The sequence below is a fragment of the Ranitomeya imitator genome, chromosome 4 (genome assembly GCF_032444005.1).
Source record: "Ranitomeya imitator isolate aRanImi1 chromosome 4, aRanImi1.pri, whole genome shotgun sequence".
NCBI classification, from domain to species: domain Eukaryota; kingdom Metazoa; phylum Chordata; class Amphibia; order Anura; family Dendrobatidae; genus Ranitomeya; species Ranitomeya imitator.
The window spans coordinates 330,878,374-330,905,107 of NC_091285.1; the positions used below are offsets into that span (position 1 = coordinate 330,878,374).

Here is a 26,734-nt window from a genome sequence, read left to right on the forward strand (position 1 = left end):
CCTCCCCTTGTATCACCCCTGACTGCGCCACCTCCCCTTGTATCACCCCTGATTGAGCCCCCTTCCTCTGTATCACCCCTGACTGCGCCACCTCCCCTTGTATCACCCCTGATTGAGCCCCCTTCCTCTGTATCACCCCTGACTGCACCACCTCCCACTGTATGACGCCTGATTGAGACTCTCTCCCCCTTTATCACCACTGACTAAAACTTTTCTTTCCCTACTACTAACAAAATGAGGCCCTTCATAAAAAGTTATAGCCTTATAGGTGGCAGAGAGATTTCTGTAAAAAGTGTATGGGGGATGTGAGGGAAAACTCTTTCGATATTACTCCAATGTCATATATAAGTGATCTAGGACCTCACCACTAGAAGAGGGGGCATTCACATAATGTATTTGCTGCAGAAATCAAAAATCTAATTAAGGCTACTTTCACACTTGCGTTGTGTGACGTACGTCGCAATGCGTCGTTTTGGAGAAACTTGCAAGATAGACTTGCATTAGCGACGCATTGCGACATATGGCCACACGTCGCATCTGGATGCGTCGTGTTTTGGCGGACCCTCAGCACAAAAAAAGTTACATGTAACTTTTTTCGGCGTCGAGTCCGCCATTTTCCCCGCACATGCGGCAGCGGATGCGTTGAAAAACTTAATCCGCTGCCCCCGTTGTTCATTTCTTTCACAATGTGCGTCGGTACGTCGGGCCAATGCATGGTGACGGCCCTGTACTGACGCTAGTGTGAAAGTAGCCTAACAGCGGAAATATCCCCACAGACATTGTGCAGATATTGCTGCATTTAGTACTATTTAATGTCGCACTTTTACCACTGACCTGATTCTTTGTATTGCAAAGGATGAAACCGGTGGTGAATATGTTAAATCTGCATCGGTCAATTCACACCGTGGATTTTTTCAGAGTATAGATAAGATGTCATAAAATCCCCTCCACTACACTGGGGCTATAACACATTGGCCTAGTGGTTAATAAACACCAGGGGACACTTATCATTGAGTTTGAGCCAAAATGTGGGCGTCAACCCCTGTTATATCATTAAGACGTATACTACCTTATGTTATGCCCTGATATTAGCGTGTTATATCGGCACAGTTGGTGGTCTTGTATTTATTTCTATGTAGCTACATAGTGGGCCCCAAGAATGATTTTCTCTGGTGGGCCCAAGGTGCTCCAGTCCGAAGCTGTCCCTAAGGTAGACACCGGAACACGTTTGGTTTAAGTCTCTGGGTGGGTTATTGCTTTATAAACCATAAAGCGCAAACTACTAACAGAAAACAGCCTTTCTGGCTCAAATGAAAACAAAAAGTACATATAAAGTCCTTCGCAGTATGGCTCCAGCCTTCTGGGACAACACATGCGGCGCATGAGCTTCAGTCTGAAGGGTTCCTTCCTCCAAGCAACACAGACAGAGGAAAGAAAATGGCTGGATATTTAACTCCCTCCAGTCACACCCTGGAGGTGGAGATATGGTGGGTAGACGTCCCGCACAGCTCTGACCTACCCACCATGACAGCCAGGCCCATATAGCGACTGGATTGTTCTCAGCACATGTCATACTGGAGGAAAACTTATGGCCTTCACATCACGCAGGATAGCAACCTTTGCAATGGCGTTTTGTACATTGACACGTCTGTCACAGCGGCAGGCACTTTCTACTCCAGCAAGTCTGGCATATTGCGAGTGTTCACTATTCCAGTCTTGATGAATCGGCCCCCCGTGTATGAGAACATACATACATAACATAACATAGCATGTCCTGTGCGCTCCACAAGAGTGTACAGCGGAGGAGAGGGCGCAGGAGGAAGCTGTCTCATCCATGCTCACTCCACTGTGCCCTGCTCCAGGGTAACGGAAAACAGCTCTGGCTACATTAACCTGTGCTTTTGGCTCAGCTAACCTGGGGACAGCCACCCTTGCTGCATTCACCGTCCACATTGAATCGCTGAGCAGGGATGTGTAGTGTGATGTGGATGGTACGAAGCCGGGAAACCGGTGCTCACTGTTTTCTGTTCAGACATGTTGCTGAAGCATTCAGCACCCGTATCAAAGTGCTGTACAACATGGTGTGGGTGCTAGCAAGCACAAGGGGGTCCAGGCCTAGCTCCGGTGCTAAATGGCTTCTGCTGGCCAAACACGGGCATGGTGGGTGGTGCGTGCATGCCTCTTGGATCACTGGCTCCTGTGCCCAGCAGGTCCTGCTGCATGAAGCTCATACTGGGAAGTGCTGGGGGAAAGGCTAGAGAAGAAGGTCGCACCATCCTATCACTGCACTGTGCCCTGCCCTCAGCAATGTAGCACAGAGCCGCTCCGGCTGCACTGACCTGCACTTTGAATAAATAGGCCACTGGGACAACAAGCAAAGGTACCTCCATGTGACCTGGGTATTTTGTGTATTCCAAATAGCTAATACTTTTGCATTACAACTATACGTAATTCCACTATGTAGTTTCCATGAGTCTGGATATTTATTTATATAGAGTGCTGTCATTGTCTTGGGACGAGGAATTGTGCACTACTGACCTCGCCTTCTCCATCTGAGTGCTTGCCCCTGATAAGATGAAAACCCTTGTGTTCACCTCCCATGCCAGCCGCTGTCTGACTTCCTGTTGATGTTCGATAGAGCTGAAGGCGGGGACAGTGACCAGCGCTGATTGGGCGCGGGGCTGGCGTGACGCAAATGACAACCTCTCACGTGAGCCCCAGGAACGCGAGTGCCGTCACAGGAGGTAAGTATAAAAGTATAAGGGTTTTTATTCTAACAGGGGCAAACACTCAGATTGAGAAAGGGGTTCTCTGAGTAATGGACAACCCCTTTAAGTAGATGCATTTTCTATTACAGTCCCCATCCAGGACGGGCTTTCTGCTAATATTTCTATATAATTTATAAATGTTTTTTTTTGTACAGAATTCTAATTGTTGACTGGGATGTTCACCATGGACAAGGAATCCAGTACATCTTTGAAGATGACCCAAGGTTTGCATGCATATGTGCGTGCTTGCGTGTGTGTGTACCAATTATGTGCATAATAAATATATATTTAGTATAAATCATGTACAATCAAATGAAAGGGTAAAGACTGTTAGATACCCCAAACATTGCTCACATTCGCAGACCCTGTTTCTGAAGCCTGCCCTGGCTCTTAGCCCGATAATACATTACAGATCTCAGGCGCCTGTTTCCTGAACTGAAGAAGGACGGGCAGTCCATTTACATTGAAGGGAAGGGGATCACCTTACATGCATTTATATTGTCTCTTATGATACTATTATGTACATACCATTCATATGAGACATGTATTGTGTCATGTCTACTATTTTCTGCATATAGACCTACCATTATTTACTATACACAATTCCTCGCTTCCTCTTGGCATTAGTCTTCTTTATTTCTGGGCGTGCGCCCCTGTTTTTAATATGTTTTAATTACGTCTGTTATTGTTTAGTGATCATGTTTGTTGTCACCCGATTTAATAAAATAATTGAGTCGCCTATCCTGATGAATTAGGACTTTATGGTCTGTTCTTTTCTCGCCTTGTCCTTGATTGCACAGTGTATATTTTGGTCCAAGTGTCTTGGTTGCAGAGATCCTGTAAATACTAATACGATATACTGGTAATATTACATGGTCATCCTACACCAAGAACTAAACCCTTGTTCTCTCCTTTCATTAGTCAATTTAAATTGAATAGTTTTTTTTTGTAAACCAAAATATATCCAGGCATCTCTTTTACATGAATAGCGAAAATATAAGAGTTTGCAATTTTAAGGTGAGTGTCTTATATCCCCATGGCACATGAGACACCACCTCTAGGTGTGAGCGCCATGATTCACACATAGTGAAGGCGGGTGTTTGTTTCACATGGTTGTTTTCCGAACCTCAATTTTGTTGTTATGCAAAGGTTATTATTTTAAATATTAGTGATACAGGATAATATAACAAATTGCCAATCTTTTCATTGGTCTCTAGCCCGGATTCTGTTTCCTTTGATGGGATGCAGACCTGTCTTTCTTTTTTGCACACGTCTGCATTGATGAATCATCTGATGAATTCCGCACTTTGCAATGGAGAGTGGGATGTCATGACTTATTGCAAACTGTGCGATATGGAGAATGGGATGTCATGACTTATTGCAAACTGTGCGATATGGAGAATGGGATGTCATGACTTATTGCAAGCTATGCGATATGGAGAATGGGATGTCATGACTTATTGCAAGCTATGCGATATGGAGAATGGGATGTCATGACTTATTGCAATTTGTGCAATATGGAGAATGGGCTGCCATGACTTGTTGCAAGCTATGCGATATGGAGAATGGGATGCCATGACTTATTGCAAGCTATGTGATATGGAAAATGGGATGTCATGACTTATTGCAGGCTATGCGATATGGAGAATGGGATGTCATGACTTATTGCAAGCTATGCGATATGGAGAATGGGATGCCATGACTTGTTGCAAGCTATGCGATATGGGGAATGGGATGCCATGACTTATTGCAAGCTATGCGATATGGGGAATGGGATGCCATGACTTGTTGCAAGCTATGCGATATGGGGAATGGGATGCCATGACTTATTGCAAGCTATGCGATATAGAGAATGGGATGTCATGACTTATTGCAATTTGTGCAATATGGAGAATGGGATGCCATGACTTGTTGCAAGCTATGCGATATGGAGAATGGGATGCCATGACTTATTGCAAACTGTGCGATATGGAGAATGGTATGTCATGACTTATTGCAAACTGTGCGATATGGGGAATGGGATGCCATGACTTATTGCAAGCTATGCGATATAGAGAATGGGATGTCATGACTTACTGCAAGCTATGCGATATGGGGAATGGGATGCCATGACTTGTTGTAAGCTATACGATATGGGGAATGGGATGCCATGACTTATTGCAAGCTATGCGATATGGAGAATGGGATGTCATGACTTATTGCAATTTGTGCAATATGGAGAATGGGATGCCATGACTTGTTGCAAGCTATGTGATATGGAGAATGGGATGCCATGACTTGTTGCAAGCTATGCGATATGGAGAATGGGATGCCATGACTTATTGCAAGCTATGCGATATGGAGAATGGGATGTCATGACTTATTGCAGGCTATGCGATATGGAGAATGGGATGTCATGACTTGTTGCAAGCTATGCAATATGGAGAATGGGATGCCATGACTTGTTGCAAGCTATGCGATATGGGGAATGGGATGCCATGACTTATTGCAAACTATGCGATATGGGAATGGGATGTCATGACTTATTGCAAGCTATGCGATATGGAGAATGGGATGCCATGACTTGTTGCAAGCTATGCGATATGGGGAATGGGATGCCATGACTTATTGCAAGCTATGCGATATGGGGAATGGGATGCCATGACTTGTTGCAAGCTATGCGATATGGGGAATGGGATGCCATGACTTATTGCAAGCTATGCGATATGGAGAATGGGATGTCATGACTTATTGCAATTTGTGCAATATGGAGAATGGGATGCCATGACTTGTTGCAAGCTATGCGATATGGAGAATGGGTTGCCATGACTTATTGCAAGCTATGCGATATGGAGAATGGGATGTCATGACTTATTGCAGGCTATGCGATATGGGGAATGGGATGCCATGACTTGTTGCAAGCTATGCGATATGGGGAATGGGATGACATGACTTATTGCAAGCTATGCGATATGGAGAATGGGATGTCATGACTTATTGCAATTTGTGCAATATGGAGAATGGGATGCCATGACTTGTTGCAAGCTATGCGATATGGAGAATGGGATGCCATGACTTATTGCAAGCTATGCGATATGGAGAATGGGATGTCATGACTTATTGCAAGCTATGCGATATGGGGAATGGGATGCCATGACTTGTTGCAAGCTATGCGATATGGGGAATGGGATGCCATGACTTGTTGCAAGCTATGCGATATGGGGAATGGGATGCCATGACTTGTTGCAAGCTATGCGATATGGAGAATGGGATGTCATGACTTATTGCAATTTGTGCAATATGGAGAATGGGATGCCATGACTTGTTGCAAGCTATGCGATATGGAGAATGGGATGCCATGACTTATTGCAAGCTATGTGATATGGAGAATGGGATGTCATGACTTATTGCAGGCTATGCGATATGGAGAATGGGATGTCATGACTTATTGCAGGCTATGCGATATGGAGAATGGGATGTCATGACTTGTTGCAAGCTATGCGATATGGAGAATGGGATGCCATGACTTATTGCAAGCTATGTGATATGGAGAATGGGATGTCATGACTTATTGCAGGCTATGCGATATGGAGAATGGGATGTCATGACTTATTGCAGGCTATGCGATATGGAGAATGGGATGTCATGACTTGTTGCAAGCTATGCGATATGGGAAATGGGATGCCATGACTTGTTGCAAGCTATGCGATATGGGGAATGGGATGCCATGACTTATTGCAAGCTATGCGATATGGAGAATGGGATGTCATGACTTATTGCAAGCTATGCGATATGAGGAATGGGATGCCATGACTTGTTGCAAGCTATGCGATATGGGGAATGGGATGCCATGACTTGTTGTAAGCTATGCGATATGGGGAATGGGATGCCATGACTTGTTGTAAGCTATGCGATATGGGGAATGGGATGCCATGACTTATTGCAAGCTATGCGATATGGAGAATGGGATGTCATGACTTATTGCAATTTGTGCAATATGGAGAATGGGATGCCATGACTTGTTGCAAGCTATGTGATATGGAGAATGGGATGCCATGACTTGTTGCAAGCTATGCGATATGGAGAATGGGATGCCATGACTTATTGCAAGCTATGCGATATGGAGAATGGGATGTCATGACTTATTGCAAGCTATGCGATATGGAGAATGGGATGCCATGACTTGTTGCAAGCTATGCGATATGGGGAATGGGATGCCATGACTTGTTGCAAGCTATGCGATATGGGGAATGGGATGCCATGACTTATTGCAAGCTATGCGATATGGGGAATGGGATGTCATGACTTGTTGCAAGGTATGCGATATGGAGAATGGGATGCCATGACTTGTTGCAAGCTATGCGATATGGGGAATGGGATGCCATGACTTATTGCAAGCTATGCGATATGGAGAATGGGATGCCATGACTTGTTGCAAGCTATGCGATATGGGGAATGGGATGCCATGACTTATTGCAAGCTATGCGATATGGAGAATGGGATGTCATGACTTATTGCAATTTGTGCAATATGGAGAATGGGATGCCATGACTTGTTGCAAGCTATGCGATATGGAGAATGGGTTGCCATGACTTATTGCAAGCTATGCGATATGGAGAATGGGATGTCATGACTTATTGCAGGCTATGCGATATGGGGAATGGGATGCCATGACTTGTTGCAAGCTATGCGATATGGGGAATGGGATGACATGACTTATTACAAGCTATGCGATATGGAGAATGGGATGTCATGACTTGTTGCAAGCTATGCGATATGGGGAATGGGATGCCATGACTTATTGCAATCTATGCGATATGGGGAATGGGATGTCATGACTTATTGCAAGCTATGCGATATGGGGAATGGGATGCCATGACTTATTGCAAGCTATGCGATATGGAGAATGGGATGTCATGACTTATTGCAAGCTATGCAATATGGGGAATGGGATGCCATGACTTGTTGCAAGCTATGCGATATGGGGAATGGGATGCCATGACTTGTTGCAAGCTATGCGATATGGGGAATGGGATGCCATGACTTGTTGCAAGCTATGCGATATGGAGAATGGGATGTCATGACTTATTGCAATTTGTGCAATATGGAGAATGGGATGCCATGACTTGTTGCAAGCTATGCGATATGGAGAATGGGATGCCATGACTTATTGCAAGCTATGTGATATGGAGAATGGGATGTCATGACTTATTGCAGGCTATGCGATATGGAGAATGGAATGTCATGACTTATTGCAGGCTATGCGATATGGAGAATGGGATGTCATGACTTATTGCAATTTGTGCAATATGGAGAATGGGATGCCATGACTTGTTGCAAGCTATGCGATATGGAGAATGGGATGCCATGACTTATTGCAAGCTATGCGATATGGAGAATGGGATGTCATGACTTATTGCAAGCTATGCGATATGGGGAATGGGATGCCATGACTTGTTGCAAGCTATGCGATATGGGGAATGGGATGCCATGACTTGTTGCAAGCTATGCGATATGGGGAATGGGATGCCATGACTTGTTGCAAGCTATGCGATATGGAGAATGGGATGTCATGACTTATTGCAATTTGTGCAATATGGAGAATGGGATGCCATGACTTGTTGCAAGCTATGCGATATGGAGAATGGGATGCCATGACTTATTGCAAGCTATGTGATATGGAGAATGGGATGTCATGACTTATTGCAGGCTATGCGATATGGAGAATGGGATGTCATGACTTATTGCAGGCTATGCGATATGGAGAATGGGATGTCATGACTTGTTGCAAGCTATGCGATATGGAGAATGGGATGCCATGACTTATTGCAGGCTATGCGATATGGAGAATGGGATGTCATGACTTGTTGCAAGCTATGCGATATGGGAAATGGGATGCCATGACTTGTTGCAAGCTATGCGATATGGGGAATGGGATGCCATGACTTATTGCAAGCTATGCGATATGGAGAATGGGATGTCATGACTTATTGCAAGCTATGCGATATGAGGAATGGGATGCCATGACTTGTTGCAAGCTATGCGATATGGGGAATGGGATGCCATGACTTGTTGTAAGCTATGCGATATGGGGAATGGGATGCCATGACTTGTTGTAAGCTATGCGATATGGGGAATGGGATGCCATGACTTATTGCAAGCTATGCGATATGGAGAATGGGATGTCATGACTTATTGCAATTTGTGCAATATGGAGAATGGGATGCCATGACTTGTTGCAAGCTATGTGATATGGAGAATGGGATGCCATGACTTGTTGCAAGCTATGCGATATGGAGAATGGGATGCCATGACTTATTGCAAGCTATGCGATATGGAGAATGGGATGTCATGACTTATTGCAAGCTATGCGATATGGAGAATGGGATGCCATGACTTGTTGCAAGCTATGCGATATGGGGAATGGGATGCCATGACTTGTTGCAAGCTATGCGATATGGGGAATGGGATGCCATGACTTATTGCAAGCTATGCGATATGGGGAATGGGATGTCATGACTTGTTGCAAGCTATGCGATATGGAGAATGGGATGCCATGACTTATTGCAGGCTATGCGATATGGAGAATGGGATGTCATGACTTGTTGCAAGCTATGCGATATGGGAAATGGGATGCCATGACTTGTTGCAAGCTATGCGATATGGGGAATGGGATGCCATGACTTATTGCAAGCTATGCGATATGGAGAATGGGATGTCATGACTTATTGCAAGCTATGCGATATGAGGAATGGGATGCCATGACTTGTTGCAAGCTATGCGATATGGGGAATGGGATGCCATGACTTGTTGTAAGCTATGCGATATGGGGAATGGGATGCCATGACTTGTTGTAAGCTATGCGATATGGGGAATGGGATGCCATGACTTATTGCAAGCTATGCGATATGGAGAATGGGATGTCATGACTTATTGCAATTTGTGCAATATGGAGAATGGGATGCCATGACTTGTTGCAAGCTATGTGATATGGAGAATGGGATGCCATGACTTGTTGCAAGCTATGCGATATGGAGAATGGGATGCCATGACTTATTGCAAGCTATGCGATATGGAGAATGGGATGTCATGACTTATTGCAAGCTATGCGATATGGAGAATGGGATGCCATGACTTGTTGCAAGCTATGCGATATGGGGAATGGGATGCCATGACTTGTTGCAAGCTATGCGATATGGGGAATGGGATGCCATGACTTATTGCAAGCTATGCGATATGGGGAATGGGATGTCATGACTTGTTGCAAGGTATGCGATATGGAGAATGGGATGCCATGACTTGTTGCAAGCTATGCGATATGGGGAATGGGATGCCATGACTTATTGCAAGCTATGCGATATGGAGAATGGGATGCCATGACTTGTTGCAAGCTATGCGATATGGGGAATGGGATGCCATGACTTATTGCAATCTATGCGATATGGGGAATGGGATGCCATGACTTGTTGCAAGCTATGCGATAAGGGGAATGGGATGCCATGACTTATTGCAAGCTATGCGATATGGAGAATGGGATGTCATGACTTATTGCAGGCTATGCGATATGGAGAATGGGATGTCATGACTTATTGCAATTTGTGCAATATGGAGTATGGGATGCCATGACTTGTTGCAAGCTATGCGATATGGAGAATGGGATGCCATGACTTATTGCAAGCTATGCGATATGGAGAATAGGAAGTCATGACTTATTGCAAGCTATGCGATGTGGAGAATGGGATGTCATGACTTATTGCAAGCTATGCGATATGGGGAATGGGATGCCATGACTTGTTGCAAGCTATGCGATATGGGGAATGGGATGCCATGACTTGTTGCAAGCTATGCGATATGGGGAATGGGATGCCATGACTTGTTGCAAGCTATGCGATATGGAGAATGGGATGTCATGACTTATTGCAAGCTATGCAATATGGAGAATGGGATGCCATGACTTATTGCAAGCTATGTGATATGGAGAATGGGATGTCATGACTTATTACAGGCTATGCGATATGGAGAATGGGATGTCATGACTTGTTGCAAGCTATGCGATATGGGGAATGGGATGCCATGACTTGTTGCAAGCTATGCGATATGGGGAATGGGATGCCATGACTTATTGCAAGCTATGCGATAGGGAGAATGGGATTTCATGACTTATTGCAATTTGTGCAATATGGAGAATGGGATGCCATGACTTGTTGCAAGCTATGCTATATGGAGAATGGGATGCCATGACTTATTGCAAGCTATGCGATATGGAGAATGGGATGCCATGACTTATTGCAAGCTATGCGATATGGAGAATGGGATGTCATGACTTATTGCAATTTGTGCAATATGGAGAATGGGATGCCATGACTTGTTGCAAGCTATGCGATATGGGGAATGGGATGTCATGACTTATTGCAAGCTATGCGATATGGAGAATGGGATGTCATGACTTATGCAATTTGTGCAATATGGAGAATGGGATGCCATGACTTGTTGCAAGCTATGCGATATGGAGAATAGGAAGTCATGACTTATTGCAAGCTATGCGATATGGAAAATGGGATGTCATGACTTATTGCAAGCTATGCAATATGAAGAATGGGATGCCATGACTTGTTGCAAGCTATGCGATATGGGGAATGGGATGCCATGACTTATTGTAAGCTATGCGATATGGGGAATGGGATGCCATGACTTATTGCAAGCTATGCGATATGGAGAATGGGATGTCATGACTTATTGCAGGCTATGCGATATGGAGAATGGGATGTCATGACTTGTTGCAAGCTATGCGATATGGGGAATGGGATGCCATGACTTACTGCAAGCTATGCGATATGGAGAATGGGATGTCATGACTTATTGCACTTTGTGCAATATGGAGAATGGGATGCCATGACTTATTGCAAGCTATGCGATATGGAGAATGGGATGTCATGACTTATTGCAAGCTATGCAATATGGGGAATGGGATGCCATGACTTGTTGCAAGCTATGCGATATGGGGAATGGGATGCCATGACTTATTGCAATTTGTGCAATATGGAGTATGGGATGCCATGACTTGTTGCAAGCTATGCGATATGGGGAATGGGATGCCATGACTTACTGCAAGCTATGCGATATGGAGAATGGGATGTCATGACTTATTGCAATTTGTGCAATATGGAGAATGGGATGCCATGACTTATTGCAAGCTATGCGATATGGAGAATGGGATGTCATGACTTATTGCAAGCTATGCAATATGGGGAATGGGATGCCATGACTTGTTGCAAGCTATGCGATATGGGGAATGGGATGCCATGACTTATTGCAATTTGTGCAATATGGAGTATGGGATGCCATGACTTGTTGCAAGCTATGCGATATGGGGAATGGGATGTCATGACTTATTGCAATTTGTGCAATATGGAGTATGGGATGCCATGACTTGTTGCAAGCTATGCGATATGGAGAATAGGATGCCATGACTTATTGCAATTTGTGCAATATGGAGTATGGGATGCCATGACTTGTTGCAAGCTATGCGATATGGAAAATGGGATGTCATGACTTATTGCAAGCTATGCAATATGGAGAATGGGATGCCATGACTTGTTGCAAGCTATGCGATATGGGGAATGGGATGCCATGACTTATTGCAAGCTATGCGATATGGAGAATGGGATGTCATGACTTATTGCAGGCTATGCGATATGGAGAATGGGATGTCATGACTTGTTGCAAGCTATGCGATATGGAGAATGGGATGTCATGACTTATTGCAAGCTATGCGATATGGAGAATGGGATGTCATGACTTATTGCAATTTGTGCAATATGGAGAATGGGATGCCATGACTTATTGCAAGCTATGCAATATGGAGAATGGGATGTCATGACTTATTGCAGGCTATGCGATATGGAGAATGGGATGTCATGACTTATTGCAAGCTATGCGATATGGGGAATGGGATGCCATGACTTGTTGCAAGCTATGCGATATGGGGAATGGGATGCCATGACTTATTGCAATTTGTGCAATATGGAGTATGGGATGCCATGACTTGTTGCAAGCTATGCGATATGGGGAATGGGATGTCATGACTTATTGCAATTTGTGCAATATGGAGTATGGGATGCCATGACTTGTTGCAAGCTATGCGATATGGAGAATGGGATGCCATGACTTATTGCAAGCTATGCGATATGGAGAATGGGATGTCATGACTTATTGCAAGCTATGCGATATGGAAAATGGGATGTCATGACTTATTGCAAGCTATGCAATATGGAGAATGGGATGCCATGACTTGTTGCAAGTTATGCAATATGGGGAAAGGGATGCCATGACTTATTGCAAGCTATGCGATATGGAGAATGGGATGTCATGACTTATTGCAGGCTATGCGATATGGAGAATGGGATGTCATGACTTATTGCAAGCTATGCGATATGGGGAATGGGGTGCCATGACTTGTTGCAAGCTATGCGATATGGGGAATGGGATGCCATGACTTATTGCAATTTGTGCAATATGGAGTATGGGATGCCATGACTTGTTGCAAGCTGCGCGATATGGGGAATGGGATGTCATGACTTATTGCAATTTGTGCAATATGGAGTATGGGATGCCATGACTTGTTGCAAGCTATGCGATATGGAGAATGGGATGCCATGACTTATTGCAAGCTATGCGATATGGAGAATGGGATGTCATGACTTATTGCAAGCTATGCGATATGGAAAATGGGATGTCATGACTTATTGCAAGCTATGCAATATGGAGAATGGGATGCCATGACTTGTTGCAAGCTATGCAATATGGGGAATGGGATGCCTTGACTTATTGCAAGCTATGCGATATGGAGAATGGGATGTCATGACTTATTGCAGGCTATGCGATATGGAGAATGGGATGTCATGACTTGTTGCAAGCTATGCGATATGGAGAATGGGATGTCATGACTTATTGCAATTTGTGCAATATGGAGAATGGGATGCCATGACTTATTGCAAGCTATGCGATATGGAGAATGGGATGTCATGACTTATGCAATTTGTGCAATATGGAGAATGGGATGTCATGACTTATTGCAGGCTATGCGATATGGAGAACGGGATGTCATGACTTATTGCAAGCTATGCGATATGGGGAATGGGATGACATGACTTGTTGCAAGCTATACGATATGGGGAATGGGATGCCATGACTTATTGCAATTTGTGCAATATGGAGTATGGGATGCCATGACTTGTTGCAAGCTATGCGATATGGGGAATGGCATGTCATGACTTATTGCAATTTGTGCAATATGGAGTATGGGATGCCATGACTTGTTGCAAGCTATGCGATATGGAGAATGGGATGCCATGACTTATTGCAAGCTATGCGATATGGAGAATGGGATGTCATGACTTATTGCAATTTGTGCAATATGGAGAATAGGATGCCATGACTTGTTGCAAGCTATGCGATATGGAGAAGGGGATGCCATGACTTATTGCAAGCTATGCGATATGGAGAATAGGAAGTCATGACTTATTGCAAGCTATGCGATATGGAGAATGGGATGTCATGACTTGTTGCAAGCTATGCGATATGGAGAAGGGGATGCCATGACTTATTGCAAGCTATGCGATATGGAGAATAGGAAGTCATGACTTATTGCAAGCTATGCAATATGGAGAATGGGATGCCATGACTTGTTGCAAGCTATGCGATATGGGGAATGGGATGCCATGACTTATTGCAAGCTATGCGATATGGAGAATGGGATGTCATGACTTATGCAATTTGTTCAATATGGAGAATGGGATGTCATGACTTATTGCAGGCTATGCGATATGGAGAATGGGATGTCATGACTTATTGCAAGCTATGCGATATGGGGAATGGGATGCCATGACTTATTGCAATTTGTGCAATATGGAGAATGGGATGCCATGACTTATTGCAAGCTATGCGATATGGAGAATGGGATGCCATGACTTGTTGCAAGCTATGCGATATGGAGAATGGGATGCCATGACTTGTTGCAAGCTATGCGATATGCGGAATGGGATGCCATGACTTATTGCAAGCTATGCGATATGGAGAATGGGATGTCATGACTTATGCAATTTGTGCAATATGGAGAATGGGATGCCATGACTTATTGCAGGCTATGCGATATGGAGAATGGGATGTCATGACTTATTGCAAGCTATGCGATATGGGGAATGGGATGCCATGACTTATTGCAAGCTATGCGATATGGAGAATGGGATGCCATGACTTATTGCAAGCTATGCGATATGGAGAATGGGATGTCATGACTTATTGGAAGCTATGCGATATGGAAAATGGGATGTCATGACTTATTGCAAGCTATGCAATATGGAGAATGGGATGCCATGACTTGTTGCAAGCTATGCAATATGGGGAATGGGATGCCTTGACTTATTGCAAGCTATGCGATATGGAGAATGGGATGTCATGACTTATTGCAGGCTATGCGATATGGAGAATGGGATGTCATGACTTGTTGCAAGCTATGCGATATGGGGAATGGGATGCCATGACTTATTGCAATTTGTGCAATATGGAGAATGGGATGCCATGACTTATTGCAAGCTATGCGATATGGAGAATGGGATGCCATGACTTATGCAATTTGTGCAATATGGAGAATGGGATGTCATGACTTATTGCAGGCTATGCGATATGGGGAATGGGATGCCATGACTTGTTGCAAGCTATGCGATATGGGGAATCGGATGCCATGACTTACTGCAATTTGTGCAATATGGAGTATGGGATGCCATGACTTGTTGCAAGCTATGCGATATGGAGAATGGGATGTCATGACTTATTGCAGGCTATGCGATATGGGGAATGGGATGCCATGACTTGTTGCAAGCTATGCGATATGGGGAATGGGATGCCATGACTTACTGCAATTTGTGCAATATGGAGTATGGGATGCCATGACTTATTGCAAGCTATGCGATATGGAGAATGGGATGTCATGACTTATTGCAGGCTATGCGATATGGAGAATGGGATGTCATGACTTGTTGCAAGCTATGCGATATGGGGAATGGGATGCCATGACTTACTGCAAGCTATGCGATATGGAGAATGGGATGTCATGACTTATTGCAATTTGTGCAATATGGAGAATGGGATGCCGTGACTTATTGCAAGCTATGCGATATGGAGAATGGGATGTCATGACTTATTGCAAGCTATGCAATATGGGGAATGGGATGCCATGACTTGTTGCAAGCTATGCGATATGGGGAATGGGATGCCATGACTTATTGCAATTTGTGCAATATGGAGTATGGGATGCCATGACTTGTTGCAAGCTATGCGATATGGAAAATGGGATGTCATGACTTATTGCAAGGTATGCAATATGGAGAATGGGATGCCATGACTTGTTGCAAGCTATGCAATATGGGGAATGGGGTGCCTTGACTTATTGCAAGCTATGCGATATGGAGAATGGGATGTCATGACTTATTGTAGGCTATGCGATATGGAGAATGGGATGTCATGACTTGTTGCAAGCTATGCGATATGGGGAATGGGATGCCATGACTTATTGCAATTTGTGCAATATGGAGAATGGGATGCCATGACTTATTGCAAGCTATGCGATATGGAGAATGGGATGCCATGACTTATGCAATTTGTGCAATATGGAGAATGGGATGTCATGACTTATTGCAGGCTATGCGATATGGAGAACGGGATGTCATGACTTATTGCAAGCTATGCGATATGGGGAATGGGATGCCATGACTTGTTGCAAGCTATGCGATATGGGGAATGGGATGCCATGACTTATTGCAAGCTATGCGATATGGAGAATGGGATGTCATGACTTATTGCAATTTGTGCAATATGGAGAATGGGATGCCATGACTTGTTGCAAGCTATGCAATATGGAGAATGGGTTGCCATGACTTATTGCAAGCTATGTGATATGGAGAATGGGATGTCATGACTTATTGCAGGCTATGCGATATGGGGAATGGGATGCCATGACTTGTTGCAAGCTATGCGATATGGGGAATGGGATGACATGACTTATTGCAAGCTATGCGATATGGAGAATGGGATGTCATGACTTATTGCAATTTGTGCAATATGGAGAATGGGATGCCATGACTTGTTGCAAGCTATGCGATATGGAGAATGGGATGCCATGACTTATTGCAAGCTATGCGATATGGAGAATGGGATGTCATGACTTATTGCAAGCTATGCGATATGGGGAATGGGATGCCATGACTTGTTGCAAGCTATGCGATATGGGGAATGGGATGCCATGACTTGTTGCAAGCTATGCGATATGGGGAATGGGATGCCATGACTTGTTGCAAGCTATGCGATATGGAGAATGGGATGTCATGACTTATTGCAATTTGTGCAATATGGAGAATGGGATGCCATGATTTGTTGCAAGCTATGCGATATGGAGAATGGGATGCCATGACTTATTGCAAGCTATGTGATATGGAGAATGGGATGTCATGACTTATTGCAGGCTATGCGATATGGAGAATGGGATGTCATGACTTATTGCAGGCTATGCGATATGGAGAATGGGATGTCATGACTTGTTGCAAGCTATGCGATATGGAGAATGGGATGCCATGACTTATTGCAAGCTATGTGATATGGAGAATGGGATGTCATGACTTATTGCAGGCTATGCGATATGGAGAATGGGATGTCATGACTTATTGCAGGCTATGCGATATGGAGAATGGGATGTCATGACTTGTTGCAAGCTATGCGATATGGGAAATGGGATGCCATGACTTGTTGCAAGCTATGCGATATGGGGAATGGGATGCCATGACTTATTGCAAGCTATGCGATATGGAGAATGGGATGTCATGACTTATTGCAAGCTATGCGATATGAGGAATGGGATGCCATGACTTGTTGCAAGCTATGCGATATGGGGAATGGGATGCCATGACTTGTTGTAAGCTATGCGATATGGGGAATGGGATGCCATGACTTGTTGTAAGCTATGCGATATGGGGAATGGGATGCCATGACTTATTGCAAGCTATGCGATATGGAGAATGGGATGTCATGACTTATTGCAATTTGTGCAATATGGAGAATGGGATGCCATGACTTGTTGCAAGCTATGTGATATGGAGAATGGGATGCCATGACTTGTTGCAAGCTATGCGATATGGAGAATGGGATGCCATGACTTATTGCAGGCTATGCGATATGGGGAATGGGATGCCATGACTTGTTGCAAGCTATGCGATATGGGGAATCGGATGCCATGACTTACTGCAATTTGTGCAATATGGAGTATGGGATGCCATGACTTGTTGCAAGCTATGCGATATGGAGAATGGGATGTCATGACTTATTGCAGGCTATGCGATATGGGGAATGGGATGCCATGACTTGTTGCAAGCTATGCGATATGGGGAATGGGATGCCATGACTTACTGCAATTTGTGCAATATGGAGTATGGGATGCCATGACTTATTGCAAGCTATGCGATATGGAGAATGGGATGTCATGACTTATTGCAGGCTATGCGATATGGAGAATGGGATGTCATGACTTGTTGCAAGCTATGCGATATGGGGAATGGGATGCCATGACTTACTGCAAGCTATGCGATATGGAGAATGGGATGTCATGACTTATTGCAATTTGTGCAATATGGAGAATGGGATGCCGTGACTTATTGCAAGCTATGCGATATGGAGAATGGGATGTCATGACTTATTGCAAGCTATGCAATATGGGGAATGGGATGCCATGACTTGTTGCAAGCTATGCGATATGGGGAATGGGATGCCATGACTTATTGCAATTTGTGCAATATGGAGTATGGGATGCCATGACTTGTTGCAAGCTATGCGATACGGAAAATGGGATGTCATGACTTATTGCAAGGTATGCAATATGGAGAATGGGATGCCATGACTTGTTGCAAGCTATGCAATATGGGGAATGGGGTGCCTTGACTTATTGCAAGCTATGCGATATGGAGAATGGGATGTCATGACTTATTGTAGGCTATGCGATATGGAGAATGGGATGTCATGACTTGTTGCAAGCTATGCGATATGGGGAATGGGATGCCATGACTTATTGCAATTTGTGCAATATGGAGAATGGGATGCCATGACTTATTGCAAGCTATGCGATATGGAGAATGGGATGCCATGACTTATGCAATTTGTGCAATATGGAGAATGGGATGTCATGACTTATTGCAGGCTATGCGATATGGAGAACGGGATGTCATGACTTATTGCAAGCTATGCGATATGGGGAATGGGATGCCATGACTTGTTGCAAGCTATGCGATATGGGGAATGGGATGCCATGACTTATTGCAAGCTATGCGATATGGAGAATGGGATGTCATGACTTATTGCAATTTGTGCAATATGGAGAATGGGATGCCATGACTTGTTGCAAGCTATGCGATATGGAGAATGGGTTGCCATGACTTATTGCAAGCTATGTGATATGGAGAATGGGATGTCATGACTTATTGCAGGCTATGCGATATGGGGAATGGGATGCCATGACTTGTTGCAAGCTATGCGATATGGGGAATGGGATGACATGACTTATTGCAAGCTATGCGATATGGAGAATGGGATGTCATGACTTATTGCAATTTGTGCAATATGGAGAATGGGATGCCATGACTTGTTGCAAGCTATGCGATATGGAGAATGGGATGCCATGACTTATTGCAAGCTATGCGATATGGAGAATGGGATGTCATGACTTATTGCAAGCTATGCGATATGGGGAATGGGATGCCATGACTTGTTGCAAGCTATGCGATATGGGGAATGGGATGCCATGACTTGTTGCAAGCTATGCGATATGGGGAATGGGATGCCATGACTTGTTGCAAGCTATGCGATATGGAGAATGGGATGTCATGACTTATTGCAATTTGTGCAATATGGAGAATGGGATGCCATGATTTGTTGCAAGCTATGCGATATGGAGAATGGGATGCCATGACTTATTGCAAGCTATGTGATATGGAGAATGGGATGTCATGACTTATTGCAGGCTATGCGATATGGAGAATGGGATGTCATGACTTATTGCAGGCTATGCGATATGGAGAATGGGATGTCATGACTTGTTGCAAGCTATGCGATATGGAGAATGGGATGCCATGACTTATTGCAAGCTATGTGATATGGAGAATGGGATGTCATGACTTATTGCAGGCTATGCGATATGGAGAATGGGATGTCATGACTTATTGCAGGCTATGCGATATGGAGAATGGGATGTCATGACTTGTTGCAAGCTATGCGATATGGGAAATGGGATGCCATGACTTGTTGCAAGCTATGCGATATGGGGAATGGGATGCCATGACTTATTGCAAGCTATGCGATATGGAGAATGGGATGTCATGACTTATTGCAAGCTATGCGATATGAGGAATGGGATGCCATGACTTGTTGCAAGCTATGCGATATGGGGAATGGGATGCCATGACTTGTTGTAAGCTATGCGATATGGGGAATGGGATGCCATGACTTGTTGTAAGCTATGCGATATGGGGAATGGGATGCCATGACTTATTGCAAGCTATGCGATATGGAGAATGGGATGTCATGACTTATTGCAATTTGTGCAATATGGAGAATGGGATGCCATGACTTGTTGCAAGCTATGTGATATGGAGAATGGGATGCCATGACTTGTTGCAAGCTATGCGATATGGAGAATGGGATGCCATGACTTATTGCAAGCTATGCGATATGGAGAATGGGATGTCATGACTTATTGCAAGCTATGCGATATGGAGAATGGGATGCCATGACTTGTTGCAAGCTATGCGATATGGGGAATGGGATGCCATGACTTGTTGCAAGCTATGCGATATGGGGAATGGGATGCCATGACTTATTGCAAGCTATGCGATATGGGGAATGGGATGTCATGACTTGTTGCAAGGTATGCGATATGGAGAATGGGATGCCATGACTTGTTGCAAGCTATGCGATATGGGGAATGGGATGCCATGACTTATTGCAAGCTATGCGATATGGAGAATGGGATGCCATGACTTGTTGCAAGCTATGCGATATGGGGAATGGGATGCCATGACTTATTGCAAGCTATGCGATATGGAGAATGGGATGTCATGACTTATTGCAATTTGTGCAATATGGAGAATGGGATGCTATGACTTGTTGCAAGCTATGCGATATGGAGAATGGGTTGCCATGACTTATTGCAAGCTATGCGATATGGAGAATGGGATGTCATGACTTATTGCAGGCTATGCGATATGGGGAATGGGATGCCATGACTTGTTGCAAGCTATGCGATATGGGGAATGGGATGACATGACTTATTGCAAGCTATGCGATATGGAGAATGGGATGTCATGACTTGTTGCAAGCTATGCGATATGGGGAATGGGATGCCATGACTTATTGCAATCTATGCGATATGGGGAATGGGATGTCATGACTTATTGCAAGCTATGCGATATGGGGAATGGGATGCCATGACTTATTGCAAGCTATGCGATATGGAGAATGGGATGTCATGACTTATTGCAAGCTATGCGATATGGGGAATGGGATGCCATGACTTGTTGCAAGCTATGCGATATGGGGAATGGGATGCCATGACTTGTTGCAAGCTATGCGATATGGGGAATGGGATGCCATGACTTGTTGCAAGCTATGCGATATGGAGAATGGGATGTCATGACTTATTGCAATTTGTGCAATATGGAGAATGGGATGCCATGACTTGTTGCAAGCTATGCGATATGGAGAATGGGATGCCATGACTTATTGCAAGCTATGTGATATGGAGAATGGGATGTCATGACTTATTGCAGGCTATGCGATATGGAGAATGGAATGTCATGACTTATTGCAGGCTATGCGATATGGAGAATGGGATGTCATGACTTATTGCAATTTGTGCAATATGGAGAATGGGATGCCATGACTTGTTGCAAGCTATGCGATATGGAGAATGGGATGCCATGACTTATTGCAAGCTATGCGATATGGAGAATGGGATGTCATGACTTATTGCAAGCTATGCGATATGGGGAATGGGATGCCATGACTTGTTGCAAGCTATGCGATATGGGGAATGGGATGCCATGACTTGTTGCAAGCTATGCGATATGGGGAATGGGATGCCATGACTTGTTGCTAGCTATGCGATATGGAGAATGGGATGTCATGACTTATTGCAATTTGTGCAATATGGAGAATGGGATGCCATGACTTGTTGCAAGCTATGCGATATGGAGAATGGGATGCCATGACTTATTGCAAGCTATGTGATATGGAGAATGGGATGTCATGACTTATTGCAGGCTATGCGATATGGAGAATGGGATGTCATGACTTATTGCAGGCTATGCGATATGGACAATGGGATGTCATGACTTGTTGCAAGCTATGCGATATGGAGAATGGGATGCCATGACTTATTGCAGGCTATGCGATATGGAGAATGGGATGTCATGACTTGTTGCAAGCTATGCGATATGGGAAATGGGATGCCATGACTTGTTGCAAGCTATGCGATATGGGGAATGGGATGCCATGACTTATTGCAAGCTATGCGATATGGAGAATGGGATGTCATGACTTATTGCAAGCTATGCGATATGAGGAATGGGATGCCATGACTTGTTGCAAGCTATGCGATATGGGGAATGGGATGCCATGACTTGTTGTAAGCTATGCGATATGGGGAATGGGATGCCATGACTTGTTGTAAGCTATGCGATATGGGGAATGGGATGCCATGACTTATTGCAAGCTATGCGATATGGAGAATGGGATGTCATGACTTATTGCAATTTGTGCAATATGGAGAATGGGATGCCATGACTTGTTGCAAGCTATGTGATATGGAGAATGGGATGCCATGACTTGTTGCAAGCTATGCGATATGGAGAATGGGATGCCATGACTTATTGCAAGCTATGCGATATGGAGAATGGGATGTCATGACTTATTGCAAGCTATGCGATATGGAGAATGGGATGCCATGACTTGTTGCAAGCTATGCGATATGGGGAATGGGATGCCATGACTTGTTGCAAGCTATGCGATATGGGGAATGGGATGCCATGACTTATTGCAAGCTATGCGATATGGGGAATGGGATGCCATGACTTGTTGCAAGCTATGCGATATGGAAGCCGATCTGTGTAAAATCTCCAACAATGATGGTGAGAGAAACCACAATATGACATCAAGTGAGTCAGAGGCTTTGAAAAGATTGGAAAGGAACACCAATCTAATTTTCAAATCATCTGACAAGGGTGGGAATCTCGTCATCATGGATCATAAAAAATATTTGGGAATGTGTGCCCTACTTCTCAATGATCGTCAAACATATGAAATACTACCAGGGAATCCAACTCGGGTGTATACTGATGATCTTATGTGTATACTTAATCCAGCGGTAGGAAAGAAACTTGTATCACAGAGTGAGTACACCTTCCTTGTTCCAGCCTGTCCCACTGTGCCTACATTCTATGCCCTCCCAAAAGTGCATAAGGGTCTGGACCCACTTAGAGGCCGCCCTATTGTGGCAGGGATTGATTCGATGTCTCAAAATGTTGGAATATATGTAGACCGGATCCTCAGACCCTTTGTGCTCTCTTTGCCCTCGTACGTGAGGGATACTCTCCATCTTTTGGGTATGTTGGAGGATGTTGTTGTGGAGCCTTGTGTGAAATTGGCCTCCATTGATGTAGAGGCACTCTACAGCAGCATCCCCCACGATGTTGGTATGAGAGCTATAGAGCACTTTCTTAAAACAAGGGCTGTCGAATGTGGGGAACACAATTTATTTGTTAAGCAGCTTCTTCTTTTCACACTCTCCCATAATTATTTTATCTTCAATGGGAAGTACTTCCACCAGCTCAGGGGCACGGCAATGGGGAGCCCCTGTGCCCCCACTTATGCCAATCTGTTCCTGGGCTGGTGGGAGGAAACCCATATTTTTCCTGAGGAAGAGAAGTGGTGGCAGCCATATATCTGCCTCTGGGCCAGATACATTGACGATATTCTAGTGTTGTGGTCTGGCCCAGGGGCGGAGTTTGACAAATTTATAGAAGAGATTAACATCAACAATATAGGGATGAGGTTCACATCCGACATTCAGGAACAGAGTATCGCTTTTCTAGACCTGAAAATCACCAAAAATGAAAAGGGGGGGATCAGTACATGTACGTACCGTAAACCCACTGCAACAAACAGCCTGTTGCAGTGGCAGAGCCATCATCCTACCCCTCTTAAACGTGGTATACCTAGGGGGCAGTTTCTTCGTATTAGAAGGAACTGCTCTGATATAGATACGTTTAAACATCAAGCCAGTGAATTACATCAGAGGTTTAGAGAGAGGGGGTACCCCACGGACATTTTGGCCAGGTCCTATAATGAGGCACTTGGGAGGGATAGATCCTTGCTGTTGAGAACGAGGGAGACTTCTACAATATCTCCTGACCCCGTGAGACTCATAGGGACATTTGATAGTCAATCTGAAAGAATATTTCAAATCATGAGAAGACACTGGGGGATACTTCGAGCGGATCCATACCTGAAGGATGTTGTTCCATCTACACCCAGTATCACTTACAGGAGAGGGAGGTCAATTGGGGATAGGCTAGTGCATAGCCTCTATCAAAAACCACAGGGCACAGGAACATGGCTAGAGAGAAAACCTCTGGGTTTCTTTAGGTGTGGTAATTGCTCCAAATGCCAATATGCCAAGCAAACAAAACAGTTTACCAGTGCTGCTACTGGTAGAACTTTTGATATTAGGGACTTTGGCAATTGTAAGTCCACTGGAGTTGTATATAAGATTACTTGCCCCTGCCCCCTAGATTATATTGGAAAGACTACTAGGGAACTTAGAACTAGATTTGGAGAACATCTGGGGGACATCAGGCATAGGAGGGACACTCCAGTTGCTCGCCATGTCAACCTAGTACATGGAGGGAACCTGGATGGGATTACCTTTTGTATGATAGAACTCCTACAACCTAGGATTAGAGGTGGAGATTTTGACAAGGCCCTCCTAAAACGGGAAGCGGAGTGGATTTTTCGCATGCAGTCAGTCTCCCCGAGAGGCCTGAACGAATCCCTTACGTTTACCTGTTTCCTATAAAGTATGCATCTCTGGTATTCTGTCTAGTCCTTTTCTTGCACTGTGTTTCTAGCAAATGAAGATATTGGGAACCGTAGTCGGAACCGCCATATACTCTGCATACTGTTTTTGATGCAGTAGTCAGTTTTGACCCTATACTATATCTTTATTATTGTTCAACTCCCTTTATCTATTTATGTATTTTTTCTATGTTTCTTTCATACTAGTTCTATATGGACATCTATATTTAACCCTATTACTGCAACAATACGGTCCTCCGTTTATCTTTAGGTGTGTTTAACATATGATGCTGGATAGAATGTTAATCGTGCCGCTGCATGTGATTATATGGTTACTCTATGTGTTTTGGCGGCTGTTTATATATTAGATTTTTATTTCTGGGGCTCTTTTGGTCTCTTAGCAATACACCGTGCCTTCTTTCTAAATTGGCAGGAGGCGCATATGTTACCCGTGACTGTTTATATCAAATATTTGCTGCCATTATATGGTGGCCTTTTTTGTTATACCCCAATTTATGTATATATTTATTCAGGTTGCAGGCACTGTGGGTCCCATACGCGTGCGCATTGTGCTGCCTTGCCTGTCTCATTTCATTGCGCAGGCGCCCTCTGGCTATGTCACTGCGCAGGTGCGACTCCACTCATTCATCTGATGGATGCACACTTGTGCGCTCCAAGCGTGCGTTCCACTTTGGTGCCGGCGCTTGCTTATGCGCGCGGTCTGCGCATGCGGGCTTCGCACGGTGAGTCCTTACTATGGCGGCCCCCATCGCGCCACGTGTATCCTCACGCCGATATGGAGGATGCCATATAGATTAGACATGGTATGTACTGTTTACTTACATTATGATCCGGTTAGCCGTGGGTGAGGGAACCACATGCTCTTATGGACAATTCTTAAATTATCGATCCAATTTATGGATCGGATTATCTGTACCCGGTGTTGTTTTGTCAATTGGGGGTGGGTCTCCACTGGCGAGTCATTACTGGCCGGTGGATCTCATCTTTTACTATAAAATCCCTCCCCCTGTGGGATTTACTCAGGCCTGCCCAAGCATCATGGCGCCTGCATCCACTACATATGCCTCCTGATATCTTTGCCTCCTGAGGAACCGTCTTGCGGGGAAACGCGTTGGGGCGATTACCTGGCAGCTAAGTTGATTTGGCCTATGTCCTTCTCTAGCTGTCCTGTATATCATGTACACCAATATGCTGAGGCTGTGCATTGCTGATATATTGATCTGTCTTCAGTCTGGTGCTTAGACATGGAATAGATTTTTTCTATTGTGCTGTGTGACAATATTATTGTTTTTCATGTCAGCTACATATGATTGCTATGTCACACCATCTATCATCTACCATGATACTATTGGCACATACTATCTCAGGCTGTGTAAAAAGGGTCTGTTATTAACAGTCTGCTGACATACACCATATCAGGCTATTCTGAGGATATTTTACCTACCCCAGTTATCAGTATTATTTTTGTTGTAGTCTGTAACCTCTTGAGTGCTGGCTATATTTGTTTATTCCAGTTTTTTTTCTTAGCCGGCACACTATGAGTATAGCTCTTATGTGATGGTACCATGGCTTGTATGCAGCACACATAAGTAGCTTTGTTACTGTATGCTATACCAATACTGGGGTTATTTATTATTTTATTTTTTTGTGCACCTTAGTTTATCTCTCCAGCCCTTCCTTCATTTCTTTCAATAGCTTATTGTTTTCCCACCTGTAGCTCGCTAGATATTTATCAGGGTGAGTCTGGGTCAGCCGGCGTTGAGTGGGGGCGCCAAATCGATCTATTAGGGTGCCAACCT

The 26,734-nt window shown here is 44.2% G+C and overlaps 1 protein-coding gene across 2 annotated transcripts in view; it reads left to right on the top strand.

The window, feature by feature from the left end:
• HDAC10 (histone deacetylase 10) overlaps nucleotides 1-26,734 on the top strand; it is a 146,749-nt gene that overhangs the window by 20,174 nt on the left and 99,841 nt on the right. For both annotated transcript variants that reach the window (XM_069764929.1, XM_069764930.1), the window contains exon 7: nucleotides 2,924-2,992. In XM_069764929.1, the coding sequence (XP_069621030.1) occupies nucleotides 2,924-2,992 (69 nt within the window). The remainder of the gene's footprint in view (nucleotides 1-2,923; nucleotides 2,993-26,734) is intronic.